This window comes from Symphalangus syndactylus, chromosome 6 (assembly GCF_028878055.3).
Source record: "Symphalangus syndactylus isolate Jambi chromosome 6, NHGRI_mSymSyn1-v2.1_pri, whole genome shotgun sequence".
NCBI classification, from domain to species: domain Eukaryota; kingdom Metazoa; phylum Chordata; class Mammalia; order Primates; family Hylobatidae; genus Symphalangus; species Symphalangus syndactylus.
Genome location: NC_072428.2, coordinates 67,258,936 through 67,272,900, shown reverse-complemented (window position 1 = coordinate 67,272,900; position 13,965 = coordinate 67,258,936). Strand labels below are relative to the sequence as shown.

The 13,965-nt window shown below is 41.2% G+C and overlaps 1 protein-coding gene across 4 annotated transcripts in view; it reads right to left on the bottom strand.

Annotated features, from left to right (window-relative positions):
- CCDC81 (coiled-coil domain containing 81) overlaps positions 1–13,965 on the bottom strand; it is a 57,171-nt gene continuing 43,206 nt past the window's right edge. For all 4 annotated transcript variants that reach the window (XM_055283164.2, XM_055283167.2, XM_055283169.2 and 1 more), the window contains 5 exons: positions 11,427–11,599; positions 8,626–8,704; positions 8,181–8,401; positions 3,367–3,492; positions 1–534 (listed from right to left, as the gene is read on the bottom strand). In XM_055283164.2, the coding sequence (XP_055139139.1) occupies positions 393–534; positions 3,367–3,492; positions 8,181–8,401; positions 8,626–8,704; positions 11,427–11,599 (741 nt within the window). In that variant the 3' untranslated portion in view covers positions 1–392. The remainder of the gene's footprint in view (positions 535–3,366; positions 3,493–8,180; positions 8,402–8,625; positions 8,705–11,426; positions 11,600–13,965) is intronic.

The following is a 13,965-nucleotide window of genomic DNA, read 5'->3' as shown; positions in this document are numbered from 1 at the left end:
GGCGCTTAGAAAATATTTATTATTGCCACTATTCATTACAGACGAAAAAAGTTTTGTACACAAAGTCATGGAGCAGCAGCAGGGCTGGGTCAGCAGCACCCCAGCAGCCATAATGAAGCTGGGTCCGATTCCCAGCCCCTGTGCCGCAGGTTCTAGCCCTCAGGACCATTTAGACACCTTCACTGCCATCAGAGATGAGTATAGGAAATAAGTGGGGGGTGGGAGGAAAGCAGGAGTGAATTCAGTAAGGGCTTAACAAGCAATCTAATGAAAGCACCAAATCTGAACAATGATTTTTTTCTCTGAGGTAAAAATACGCAGTTTCACAATCACCCCCAAACATGTAAAAGATAAAAACTTTCCCCAGGAAACGCAGAGCCAAACTTTGAGTTTTACACAAGCAACCGGGAGCCAGGCAGGAACTTGTTCAGGGGCCACAGGTTGCTCTCGCCCACGTTGGAGGTGCGCCTCTGGCATTGCTTGCAGCGCCGATACTTCTCACACTGGTCGAGGAGAAACAGCTTGTCTGAAGCCCTGAGGAGAGGAGAGCAAATGCAGATCAGCAGGTTCCTGGAGCTCCTGGAGGCCCAACTTGGAAGCTGGTGTGGCAGGAGGTACACAAAAGAAAAGTGACACCTTGCGTTCTCTGCCTGCCGTGCTTCAGTTCACCCCATCCTGGCATCCCCTGCTTCCAGACTTCTGCTGGCTTGTTGTTCTCTACTGAATAAAAAGCCTCGACTTGTGCCTTCACAACAGTCTGACCCTACCCCTCCCCAGCCTCAACCACCCAAGCCCACAGAGAACTTGCCAAAGGTCACACAGCCAGCAGACAGTGGCTCCAAAGCCTCTCTGTTGACTGCTTTCCCACCTGGATTATACCTCTACCTGTTGAGCTCCTGGGAGACGGTGTCTGAGAGGCATATCAACCATTAAGTTGCTGGTTATCAGCTAACAATAGCAGAGAGTTGAGAGGACTTAAATGAACTATCCCAGGAGGCCAGAAGCCTCTGGAGAATTTAAGGCAGGAAAGGGAGTGGAGACAAAGAGGAAGACAAAAGCAACTAAAAGCAGAGATAAAGAGGCAGTAGTAACTGATTTTCCCCTTTGATAGTTTTTCTTCGTTATGCAAAACAGTCCCTCTTGTGCTCCTCTACCCCATCAGAATTTCTCCACAGGTGGATTTTTTTCTTTTTCCTTTTTTTTTTTTTTTTTGAGACTAGGTCTCCCTCTGTCACCAGGCTGGAGTGTGCAATCACAGCTCACTGCAGCCTCAACTTCCTGGCTCCAGCGATCCTCCCACCTCAGCCTCCTGAGTAGCTGGAATGACAGGTGTGCACCACCACACCAAGCTAATTTTTGTATTTTTGGTAGAGAGGGGGTTTCACCATGTTTGCTCAGGCTGGTCTCAAACTTCTGAACTCTAGCGATCCATCTGCCTCAGCCTCCCAAAGTGCTGGAATTACAGGCATGCGCCATGGCATCCAGTCAGAATTCTGTTTAAGAAGGATTATCGGCCGGGCGCGGTGGCTCACCCCTGTAATCCCAGCACTTTGGGAGGCCGAGGCGGGCGGATTACGAGGTCAGGAGATCGAGACCATCCTGGCTAACACGGTGAAACCTCGTCTCTACTAAAAAATACAAAAAATTAGCCGGGCGTGGTGGCAGCCACCTGTAGTCCCAGCTACTCGGGATGCTGAGGCAGGAGAATGGCATGAACCCAGGAGGCGGAGCTTGCAGTGAGCAGAGATTGCGCCACTGCACTCCAGCCTGGGCAACACAGCGAGACTCCGTCTCAAAAAAAAAAAAAAAAGGATTATCAAGGGCAGTCAAAGAATAAACTACCTTGGAAATGAGCAGGGGAAGACCTGCCTGGCTTGGTAATGGAACACAGTATCATGAGCTAACTGCATACATATGGACTTTGGTTTTACTTTTGCTTTATTTTCTTTTTGTGCCAACCAATTCCTTCTTCCTACTGCTGCCTGCCCAAGTCTCTGTCCACACTTGGCCTAGATCCTCAGACAAGGCTGCTCCACGATATACCTGGAGTAGATTTGTTAGCCTGCCACTCAACATTATTTCCTGTGTCTCCTCAATCCCTTATCACCATGTTGGCCAAGCACTCTTCCCAAACACAACTAAAATCTCCCTGGCGTTAATCTCACTGACTTTTACCTGCCTTCCCAGATCATTGAGAAAATTGAAATCCCTAACTGCCCTTTCCTCTCCTTTTCTCTAAGCCAAATGACTCCACTTCTCCTTTGGAACCTGTTTTCCACATCATCACTCATACTTTCATTGTCACAAAATATGGGTTCTACTCATTAGAAAGACAGGTGAGAAATGCTTTACAAGAAAACCTAAAAGGAAAAGTAGAGTTACAGATCAAGATCCATTCTACAAATTTTATCCATGATTAAAAATTGATAATTGGCAATTTAAACTATTTTGGTATATTTGGGTTTTAATAATTTGATTGTATAGACTTGATCTTTTTCATCACATTTTTAACATGCTATAAAATCATACCTTACATTGGTATTTTAATTTTTTTCAAGGGTAATACAACAGTAGTGATGTGAATATTTAAGCTGAGGAGAGGGCAGGCATGTAATAATTTCAGAAAGATGCTCTTGGTTGGCTCCATAATAGGCATCTTACTTTTCCAATTGCCAATCTTACAACCCCTGACCCTGCTCTTAAATAACCATTCCCTAAGCCTTGAAAATGTTCAGATTAGGCCGGGCGCGGTGGCTCACGCTTATAATCCCAGCACTTTGGGAGGCCGAGGCGGGCGGATCACGAGGTCAGGAGATCGAGACCACGGTGAAACCCCGTCTCTACTAAAAATACAAAAAATTAGCCGGGCGTGGTGGCGGGCATCTGTAGTCCCAGCTACTCGGAGAGGCTGAGGCAGGAGAATGGCGTGAACCTGGGAGGCGGAGCTTGCAGTGAGCCGAGATTGCGCCACTGCACTCCAGCCTGGGCGACAGAGCGAGACTCCGTCTCAAAAAAAAAAAAAAAAAAAAAGAAAATGTTCAGATTGGAAACTCGCTCCCCCTACTTCCAAATAGTTATTTCCAAAGAGAATCTTCACTCTCCACAAAAAGCAAATAAAGCCACCCTAAGCAGAGGCAAATATTAGAGCAGAGTTAGTAAATACCTAGCATACAACTCGGCATTCTCCAATTCCTTGTCTATAACAGACATTTCTAATCAATCACAGCAGTATTTCCCATGGAATACAGACTTGCTTTCTCCACAAAGTTCTCTAGGCAGCCACTACTAATCAAGTGGAGTTCCACTTGAAACCTGTTGCTATCCCACAAGAAGCAGGAGAATTTGGGGGTTCCAATCAGGCATTACCGTTCAAAAGCCTTCTCCTCCAGGTCTCGCTGCTTCTTCATCGCAGCACTCCTCTCCCAGTCCTCCTGTAAGCATTGGTTGACTCTATTTACTCGCTCCAGCTCAGTGGTTCTGTCTGCCAAGTGCCTGGAGAGAAAAGAACAGCCTGACTTCATAATACTTGGAAGAGCATGCACCAACTTTGGGAGCCCCATTACTTTTATGTTAAACAAAAAAACCTTCCGGTTTTGTTCACTACTCTGAAATATACTAAAAAGCATGAACACTGTAAAAGCATACTGAAATTCCTAGCTCTCAAATAATTTATGGGTCAAAGGTCTGTCATCTTCAATCCTGGTTTGATTTAATAGGACTGAAACCTTTTTCCAGTTAACAACTTCAGCCTCTAAAACCATTAATTTCCTTTGAGGCTAATTTAACTTATCTGAAGAATCATCCCAAATGGATTTCCTATACTCTATTTCTTTCCTTTTAGTCCAGCCTCGCAGCTGCCAGTACTCAGCCTACCAGTCACTGCAGACATAGTACAAGGCAAAATAGATGGGTATACAAATGAAAGTCTACAAAAAGAGAAAATAAACACAAGTGACTAAGCAAGGGAAAAGAAAATAGAGAAAACATTAACATTGTGAAGAAGGCAAGAAAAAAAAACACGAATGTTTGGTGAAGGCCATATCATCAAAGAAGTGACTGCAGTATAATCTCTCTCTTCATAGGGAGATATTCCCAGTGTTGTGTTTCTATCACTGGTCTCCAAACACTCCATCACTACTGTTGTGAATCACCTTAAGCCTGGTTCTGATTATGTGTTTATTTCTTGCCAAACTGAAATGTTTACTGTCAGTTCTCACTGAAATCTAGAAGGAGCTTCACAAAATGTAACTGTTGATGTAGCCTGCTCTGAAGGGCTTTGTGTTACAGGTAGCAACGGCCACTGGGTGTCAGGATCCTCCAATAAAAATCAGTTAATGTCCTCTATACTGTCTCACTTTTTCCTTAAACGGCACACCTTTTCATCTAACAAGCATTGATTGAACAGCTATTGTATGGTTATTATAAAGACTAAATGATACACAGGAAGTGCCAGTGCCTATCATGTAATTGGAGCTTAATGACTGAAGAGTACCTATTACTTTTTTCATAAGTTATTTTTCTTTTCGTAGATTTTTTTATCATGGTTTAAAAAAACACATAACAAAATTTACTATCTTAACCATTTCCAAGTGTACGGTTACTTAGTGTTAAGTACATTCACGTTATGCAACCAATCTCCAGAACGCTTTCACGTTACAAAACTGAAACTACACCCATTAAACAACTCCCCATTTCTGCCTCTAGCCCTTGGCAACCAACATTCTACTTTCTGTTCCTATGAATTTTACTTCTCTGGATAACTCATATAAGTGGAGTCATACAATATTTTGTCTTTTTGTGACTGGTTTATTTCACTTAACATAATGACCTTGAGGTTCATCCACAGTGTAGCATGTGTTAGAACTTTCTTCCTTTTTAAGAGTGAATAACAATTCCATTGTACAGTGTATATATATATACACACTACATTTTGTTTATCCATTCGTCTGTCAGTGGACACCTGGGATGCTTCTACTTCTTGGCTGTTATAAAAAGTGCTGCTATGAACATGGCTGTACAGATATCTTTTGAGATCAGCTTTCAATTTTTTTGAATACATATCCAGAAGGGGAATTACTGGATGATACAGTAGTTCTATTTTTAATTTTTTGAGGAACCACCATACCGTTTTTCATAGCAACCGTACCATTTTATGTTCGCACCAACAGTACACAAAGGTTTCTACTTCTCACCAACGTGTGTTATTTTTTTTTCATAGTAGCTATCCTGATGGATGTGACATGGTATCTCACTGTGATTTTGGTTTGCACTTTCATAATAATTTGTGTTGTTAATCATTTTTTCATTTGCTTGTTGGCCATTATGTTATTTTTTTAAGGATAGGTTAAAATAATTTTAAATGCTCAGAAAGTAAGAAAATGAGGCAGAGATTATGCAGGGGACAACTAGCATCCTCACAACATTGCTGAGAAGCAAGTTGCTATGCCTTCTTAGAAATTTAACTGTCAGTTTCTGGTAATATTTCAAATATATCATACATTAGCCAGAAGTGGTGGCATGCACCTCTAGTCCCAGCTACTCGTGAGGCTGAGGCATGAGAATCACTTGAACCCAGGAGACAGAGGTTTCAGTAAGCCAAGATTGCACCACTGCACTCCAGCCTGGGTGACAGAGTGAGACTCTGTCTCAAAAGAAAAAAACAAAAAAGGAAAATTAGATGTATCGTACGTTTGACACAGCAGCCCCACTTTTGGGAATTTATCTGATAGAAACAAAAAAAAAGTATAAAAATATATATTTAAAATGTTTAATACAGAACTGTTGTAATAGCAAAATATCTGGAAACAAAGTGAATGTTCATCAATAATGTAAAAGTTAAATTGTTATACATCTATATTATAGATAATATGCTGCTATTAAAGAAGAATGAATCTTATATATATGTACTGACTTGTATATGACATTGTTAGGTTAAAGAAAGATTAGTTTGCAGAGTAATGTATAAGATCTCAAAGACTATTTCATTTACAAAAGTAGAAGGAAAAATATAGATGTGCATATTACTTAAATAGGAAAAATTGTTTAAAATTTTTTATAAAAAATAAGGTTAATATGTAACCTACTTTTAAATTATTTTTTACAAAAAAATTTTTAAAAATTTTCCTATTTAAGCAATATGCACATATATATTGGCTACTTAGTAGGGGAGATTATTAACTTTTTTTTTTTTTGAGGCAATCTCTGTCACCCAGGCTGAAGTGCAGTGGCGCAATCTCAGCCCACTGCACCCTCTGCCTCCCAGGTTGAAGCATTCTTGTGCCTCAGCCACCCGAATAGCTGGGATTACAGGCGCACACCAACACGGCCAGCTAATTTTTTTATTTTTAGTAATGATGGGGTTTCACCATGTTGCCCAGGCTGGTCTCAAACTCCTGGGCTCAAGTGATCTGCCCTCCTCGGTCTCCCAAAGTGCTAGGATTACAGGCTGAGCCACTGTGCCCGGCTAACCTTCAGTTTACTTCTTTTAATGAACATGAATTGTTACTTTTGAAAATAAGAGCAAAAAGAAAAAAAACAAGTATAAATAGCTTAGCAGTCCTGTCTGGATCACCCTGACTAAATTATCCCCTCTGAAAGAAAGTGGCCTTCTATTTGTCACAAGATAATCTAAGATCACATGTTGAGATGAACCAGAGAAGGACCAGGCAGTTGGAAAAGATAAGGGAAGTGAGAGAATCTGCCATAACCAGTAAAGAATATGTAAACAGAAAACGAGGATCTGACCAATACAGAAACAGGGATTTGTTCAGAGCTTAGTTTCCGAAAATGCTCTCACATACATAATCTCATCTAATTCTCCCAGTAAGGTTAGGAGGGGCAGATGTGATTATCCTTCTTTCTCATATGAGGACAATAAGGCTCAGAGACTTTACATGTGATCTGGCCCAAGTCATACAACTTAAAAGTGACAATTTAACCCTCCAAGTTTAGGAAATAACTAGATTCCAAGTTTAGGAAATAACTAGATTCCAAGTTTAGGAAATAACTAGATTCCAAGTTTAGGAAATAACTAGAGAAGCTAACAGACAGAAGCAGAAGAGGAAGTAGCAATAGTCTTAGCAACAAATACAGAGGGTCCCATATCTGGCTATGGAAAGCACATTTTGCTTCCCACTATGGGACAAGTGATGGTGGTTCTGCTGTTATAAAACCGAAGCTAAAGAGGAGCTGAATGCTTACCTAAGGGAATAAATTTTTTTAAAAAATCAGTGGGAAAGACATCTCCTTTCAGGCATGTTTAGGCTTTACAAATACATCAGATAAAGGACTTATACACAGAATATATAAAGAACTTTCAAAATTCAACAATAAGAAAAGAGTTTATAAAATAAGCAAAAGATTTGGATTGATACATTATACCCTTAACCAAAGAAGATACACAGATGGCAAATAGGCACATGAAATGATGTTCAACATCAGTAGGCATTAAAGAAATGCAAATTAAAGCATGAGACACCACTATGCACCTATTAGAACAGCTAATTAAAAAAGACTGATCAGCCTGGGTGCTGTGGCTCACACCTGTAATCCCAACACTTTGGGAAGCTGAGGCAGGAGGATTGCTTGAACCCAGAAGTTCAAGACCAGCCTGGGTAACATAGTGAGATCCTGTCTCCCCAAAAAGTTTAAAAGTTAGCCGGGCGTGGTGGCACTCGCCTATAGTCCCAGATACTCCAGAGGCTGAGGTGGGAGAACTGCTTGAGTCCAGGATGTTGAGGCTGCAGTGAGCCACGATCATGCCACTGCACTCCAGCCTGGGTGACAGAGCAAAACCCTGTCTCAATCGATAAAATAAAATAAAGACTGATTACACCAAGTTCTGGGAATGATGGGGAGGACTGGAATTCTCATATGCTATTGGTTAGGAATGTAAAGTAGTACAGCCACTTTGGAAAACACCAAAGTGTCAAGAGAGGTTTTTAAAAATTTATTTAATAACTTTTTCTTCATATAATGAATTAGGGTAAAACAAGATGAAGCATGTAATAAGTTTAAAACAATGTCTTGCACAAATAACTCCTCAGTGTGTTAGATATTATTCTTACTTCTCCACTATTGTATGAGAAAGATGAGGGGCAGGGACAGGGTGGAGAAAGAGAGAAAAAGGAAGCGGAATAAGTGAGGAGAAGTGGAGGGAGAAAGATCAGGGGTCTCCTTACTCTCTTTGTGTCCTCTGAAGCATTTGCAAATCCCGCCTCTGGTCCACTAGTTGATGCAGGATGGCTTTCCTCTTGTGGTTAGCAGCTGCCTCCAGCTGGTGTTTCATGTAATTTTGTTCTCGCTTTTGCTTTTCCACCATCAGTTCACCCTCATTCTTACCAAAGATGGGCTCGGAGGAGTCTGGCTCAAAGCGGGGCAGCCGGGAGGGTTTGTTCTTTATCTTAAACAGAGATACACATAATGCAGGGTATCATTCTACCAGGGAATAAGCTTTATGCACAACCCTGTAATGTGGTAAAATACCAGTATCTTACAGGAAGGAATGCGGGGCACAAAAACTACCAAATGCGTAACACATAAAAATATTCATAAAAATTTACACATATTTTAGGATGTTATTGACGCATTGCATAATTTTAAAAACAATAATATTTGTCCCCTTACCTGTGCATCCAAAGCTCTCTTGTAACACTGTGTTTCTTCCATCTTATCTTTTAAAAATTTCGCTCTTTGCGCAGCAAGTCTGGCAGTTAAGAACAGGAGAAGATGGACCACAGTTTTGCAGTCTTTAGTAATACGGATTCACATCATCAAAACATGTTTAATAAGTATTAAATAGGAACAAGAGTCTGGTAAATAAAAATTGATGTTTTATTCTGGTAGCTTTCATTTTAAGAAAGAAAAGAGTAATTCAAATCCATAGGTGGCCGGGCACAGTGGCTCATGTGTGTAATCCCAGCACTTTGGGAGGCTGAAGTGGGCAGATCACTTGAGGTCAGGAGTCTGAGACCAACCTGGCCAACATGGTGAAACCCTGTCTCTACTAAAAATACAAAAATTAGCCGGGGGTGGTAGTGGGTGCCTGTAATCCCAGCTACTCAAGAGGCTGAAGCAGGAGAATTGCATGAACCTGGGAGGTGGAGGTTGCAGTAAGCCAAAATCACACCACTGCACTCCAGCCTGGGCGACAGAGTGAGTCTCCATCTAAAAAAAAAAACATGGCACATGTATACATATGTAACAAACCTGCACGTTGGGCACATGTACCCTAAAACTTAAAGTATAATAATAATAAATTAAAAAAAAAACCTCAGGGTGCAAATGATAAAATGCACTCTTTACCCATGTAAAAAAAATTTTTTTCTGTACATTTGGCATTTTAATATAAACTATATACCATTATAAGTCAAATCTTTGTAACTAATACAAGTCACAAATCCAAATAAACACGTTTTCTTCATAAAAAAATTCTAGTTCTTTGATGATATACATATATTTTATACATACACATGTATATGTGTTTCTAAATTTGAATTTATTCAACTCTGGTATCCTAAGAAAAAATGTAAATCTTATTTTTGTTATTATTATTCACTAATAGTATAAAGTATGGTTCCCAGTCTGTGGGTTGTAGGCTCCTGGGCTTGAAGACCTATAAATACCAAGTATTATCTTAAAAAAATGAATAAATATGTTTTGAAAAAAAAAATCCATAGGCTAGTGAACAATGTGCTGAACACAGGACAAACAGGACAAGTATAGGCAGGTGACTGACCATATTGTCCAAATGCCTTACTACTAAAACAGCAGACACATCACCACCACTCCACCTCTTCCCACACCCACCAGTTCTTTTAAACATGTACATAAGAAAGCAGGATTCTATAAACTGATTTATTTTCAACTCTCTTAAGTTACCTATCCTATTAAAAATTATGGTTCTGTTATATGTAACTTCTAAAGAACCCATATATGATCTTTCAAGTGAGTATAATGGAACATATATTTTATAGAAATAGATTTTTTTCATCACAGAAACTTGCTTCTTATTTGTTTTAGGAGTTTCTGTTCACACTATAACAGCCTCCACAGTTGCTCTCCCAATCTCAGCAGCAAAAATGTGGGCCCCCTTACGCGTATGTATGTAAGCAGAGGGAAAGCTACTTTACATGGCTTTTAGTCTCTGGTTCCAGTCCTTCCTATGTTCCCTGTACATTCCTGCCCTCAGGTTCCATGGGACACCCTTACATAATTATAATAAAACCTCAGCTTTGCCATGAGGTCATTTGAACATCTAATAGCTAGGAACAGCTGCTCAAGACGAGTCCCTTTCTTCATCTACTGGTACTGGCGATTGCAAAAACAATACAAGATGATGCTCTATATTATAGTAATTACAGATTGACCATCACTACTATAATGATAACTATGACAGCTTTTTCAATTTTATAATAAAAAATTGTGGTACTGATACAGAAGGGAAGTGCTGGGAAGGGAAGAGCGTGGTCCCTTTAAACGATATGGAAGTGGGGGAAGGGCACGGTCCCTGGCTAGGGCTCCACCCTAGGACATGGTCCCTGGCTAGGGTTCCATCTGTGCCCATGGACCTAGATGAGGACAGGCATTTTTGTTTCCCTGACTAAATGTTGCATTTCTCAAGACCACCCTGGCCTGTCACACCCCCATCCTGTGCCTATAAAAACCCCCGAGACCCTAGCAGGCAGGCACAGAAGCGGCTGGACGTCGAGAGAAACACATCAGCAGAGGAACATACAAGTGGCTGGATGCTGAGAGGATGTCCAGAGCACACCAACAGGCACTGGCACGCCAGCAGGCCATCAACTAGCGGAATGACGTGGAGTTTGGCTGGGGTGGTTGGAGGGGAACCCGGCCCGCACAGCAGCCCGACTCCAGGGAAATACCATCTCCTTTCTGGCTCATCCATCTGTTGAAAGCTACTTCCACTCAATAAAACCTTGCACTCATTTTCCAAGCCCACGTGTGATCCAATTCTTCTGGTACACCAAGGCAAGAACCCTCGGATACAGAAAGCCCTCTCTCCTTGCGATAAGACGGGTCTATTGCGCTGACTAACACTAACCACCTACAGATGGCTAAACTAAAAGAGCACTCTGTAACACATGCCCACTGGGGCTTCAGGACCTGTAAACATTCACCCCTAGATACTGCTGTGTGGCCAGAGCCCCACAGCCTGCCCGTCTGTATGCTCTCCTAGAGGTTTGGGCAGCAGGGCACTGAAGAAGCAAGCCACACTCCCATTGCACGCCCTGCTAGGGGGACGAAGGAACTTTTCCCATTTCAGTACTGGCTGCTAACTGGGTTAGTTTGCTCAGTTGGTTACGGTGTGCTAATGAAACTACCAATGCTGATTCAATCCTACATGGAAATTAACTTCACATGAAAATTCCAAATCCATTTGTCAGAGCGTGTGTAGCTGGACTCACTCCTCTGTGAGTTGCACTTGTTCCAGGCGGTCCATCAACTCTCTGTATTGTCTTTGCTTTATTTCGTTTTCCTGTCTGTTATCCATTTGTTTCAGGAGACTCCAGGAATACTCCTCTTGCTTAAGAGCATTAAGCGCAGGACTGAGTGGCCGTTTGTCAAATAGGAAGGATTTCTAGAATGAAAGAGAAGCAATTCATTTATGCTAGAGTACCGAAAAACAAGGTTAATAATTCAGAAGACTAAAATAAATCAAAGTATTTCTTAATTTATAATATTTGCCCAGCCCTCAACACACTGACCAGCCGGTGTTGAGGTAACCTATAGAATCATATGAGTGTGTTCAAGGATGAAGCTGAGCTAAGCTGACTGTGTTACCAAAACACCAGGAGTTTGGTCTAGGTGCTCACGGCACAGACAGCCAATCACTGAGACAATGATTATTGCCAAAGAAGAGGGCTTTAATTGGGTGCTGTAGCCAAGGAGATGAGAGATCAGTCTCAAGTCCATCTCCCTGACCAACTAAAAGTAGGGGTTTATATAGCAGGGAAGAATTGAAACTATGGGAAAACCAGAATTCAGGAGGGATAAGGAAGCAATCATGGTCAATGGAGGGGCCTGGCTCATTGTCTGAATTGAATCATCTGGTGAGTTTCAATTGTTTGACACTTTTTGGAAGGCCTAGTGGTTCTTTTCTGAGGAGGAAACTCAGATAAAACAAATGTTAAGTTTCAAGCTTTAAGACCAAAAGGGTCAATTTCTATGTTTATTTAAAACAAAAACAAAAAAACCTGTCTGTGGGACTATTGGGTCAGTTTCAACTGGAATCCCATTGCTGAGACAGAGATGAAAAAGGACTCCATGGAGTAGGTTGTGAGTTAGCATTTACAACATCCGATGGAAGGAAGAAGGAATTCTGAGTGCATGCAAAATCATGCAAGGACAGAGAGGAACTGAAAAGAGGGCAAACTGAATACCTACTGTGGGCCTGGCCATTCTAGACCCTGGTGATCCAACAGTGAGCAACAACAGAGATCCTCGCACTCATCAAGCCTGCATGCTGGTGCAGGAGACAGACAATGAACAAGAAACGGTACATCAGGTCATTTAAGATAGTGCTAAGTGCTAGGAAGCCCTTATGATAGCAAGTGGCTGGGTGGGAAAAGAGCTAAACTGGCTGGTTATTAGGGAAGGCTTTTCCATGGAGAAAATGAATCACCTTCACTGTAAATATCAGGGAGACCCGTGTTCCATACAGAAGGAACATTAAGTGCAAAGACACTAGATGGAAACAAACTAGGCATGTTCAATGAGCAGAAAAAAAGTCTCTGTGGCTGAGACATAGTGACCAAGGGAAAGGAGAAGGCATAGTGACCAAGAGGAAGGCAGGAGTCAAAGCGTGTAGAATTTGATAGTTGAAGGTGAGGAGTCTAAATTTCATTTTAACTCAATGGGAGGCCAGTGGAGGTTTTAAACGGGATAATAGTATGTTTTGGTTAACAATATTATAATATCACTTTGGCTGCTGTGTGGAGAATAAATTATAGGGAGCAAGAATGCAAGCAGTGAATCTAAAAGTATTGGAGAAGTTGAGCATAAAAATGTGGCTTGGCAACACTTTCAATGTGGCAACATTAAAGATGAAGACATTTGGACAGATATTGGATACATTTTGGAGGTAAAAGCAACTGGACTTGCAAATGATCGGAAGTCAGGAACAGAGAAAGGAATACTGAGATCATGACTAGATACAGGTTTGTGCAAAAATGGATGGTTGGTGATGCCACTTACTAACATGAGAAGACAGAAAGGAACGGGTTAAGGAGGGAATCAAAAGTTCTGTTTAGGTCTTTTTAAATTTAAGATGTGTATAGATATATCAAAGAAGAGATACACAGCAGTGATAAATATAATCTGGAGCTTACATATAAGAAGAGAGAAAGATCATGCCTAAATTTCAGAAGCCCCGTGCTCGCTCTCTCTCTCCTTCTTTCCCTGCTTCCCTGCCTGGAATGCTCTTCCTCCCTTGATTTCTTTACCTAACTCCTATATGCCGGAAAGTCTTCCCAGATCTCTGGTCTAGGTTAATGAATCTCTTCTTTTGCTCATATAGTGCCCTTTTTCAGAGATTTATCATCGCATTTATTACACCACACAGTTGTCTCTTTAAGTGTCTGTCTCTCCCACTACAGACCTCTTCAGAAGGGGAACCTTGTATTCCTAGACACCAGCACAGTGGCCAGCATGGAGGAATTCAATAAATGTTTGATGATGAATAAATAAATTATATTTTATTAGATTTACATCCGGAATGTCGACTACCTAGATGGTGGTATATAAAGAGAAAGATTCAGGCAGAAATAAAGGTAGGCCCATGATGATTGAAAACATTAAATCAAGCAGTGAAGCAGTTGGCTCACCACCATCTGAATCTGAGTTTCTCAAACATTAATGCAAATGCAAATCACCTGGGGATCTTATTCCACCATAGATGCCCATTCAGGGAGTCTGGGGTGGGGCCCTAGATTCAGCATTTCCAGC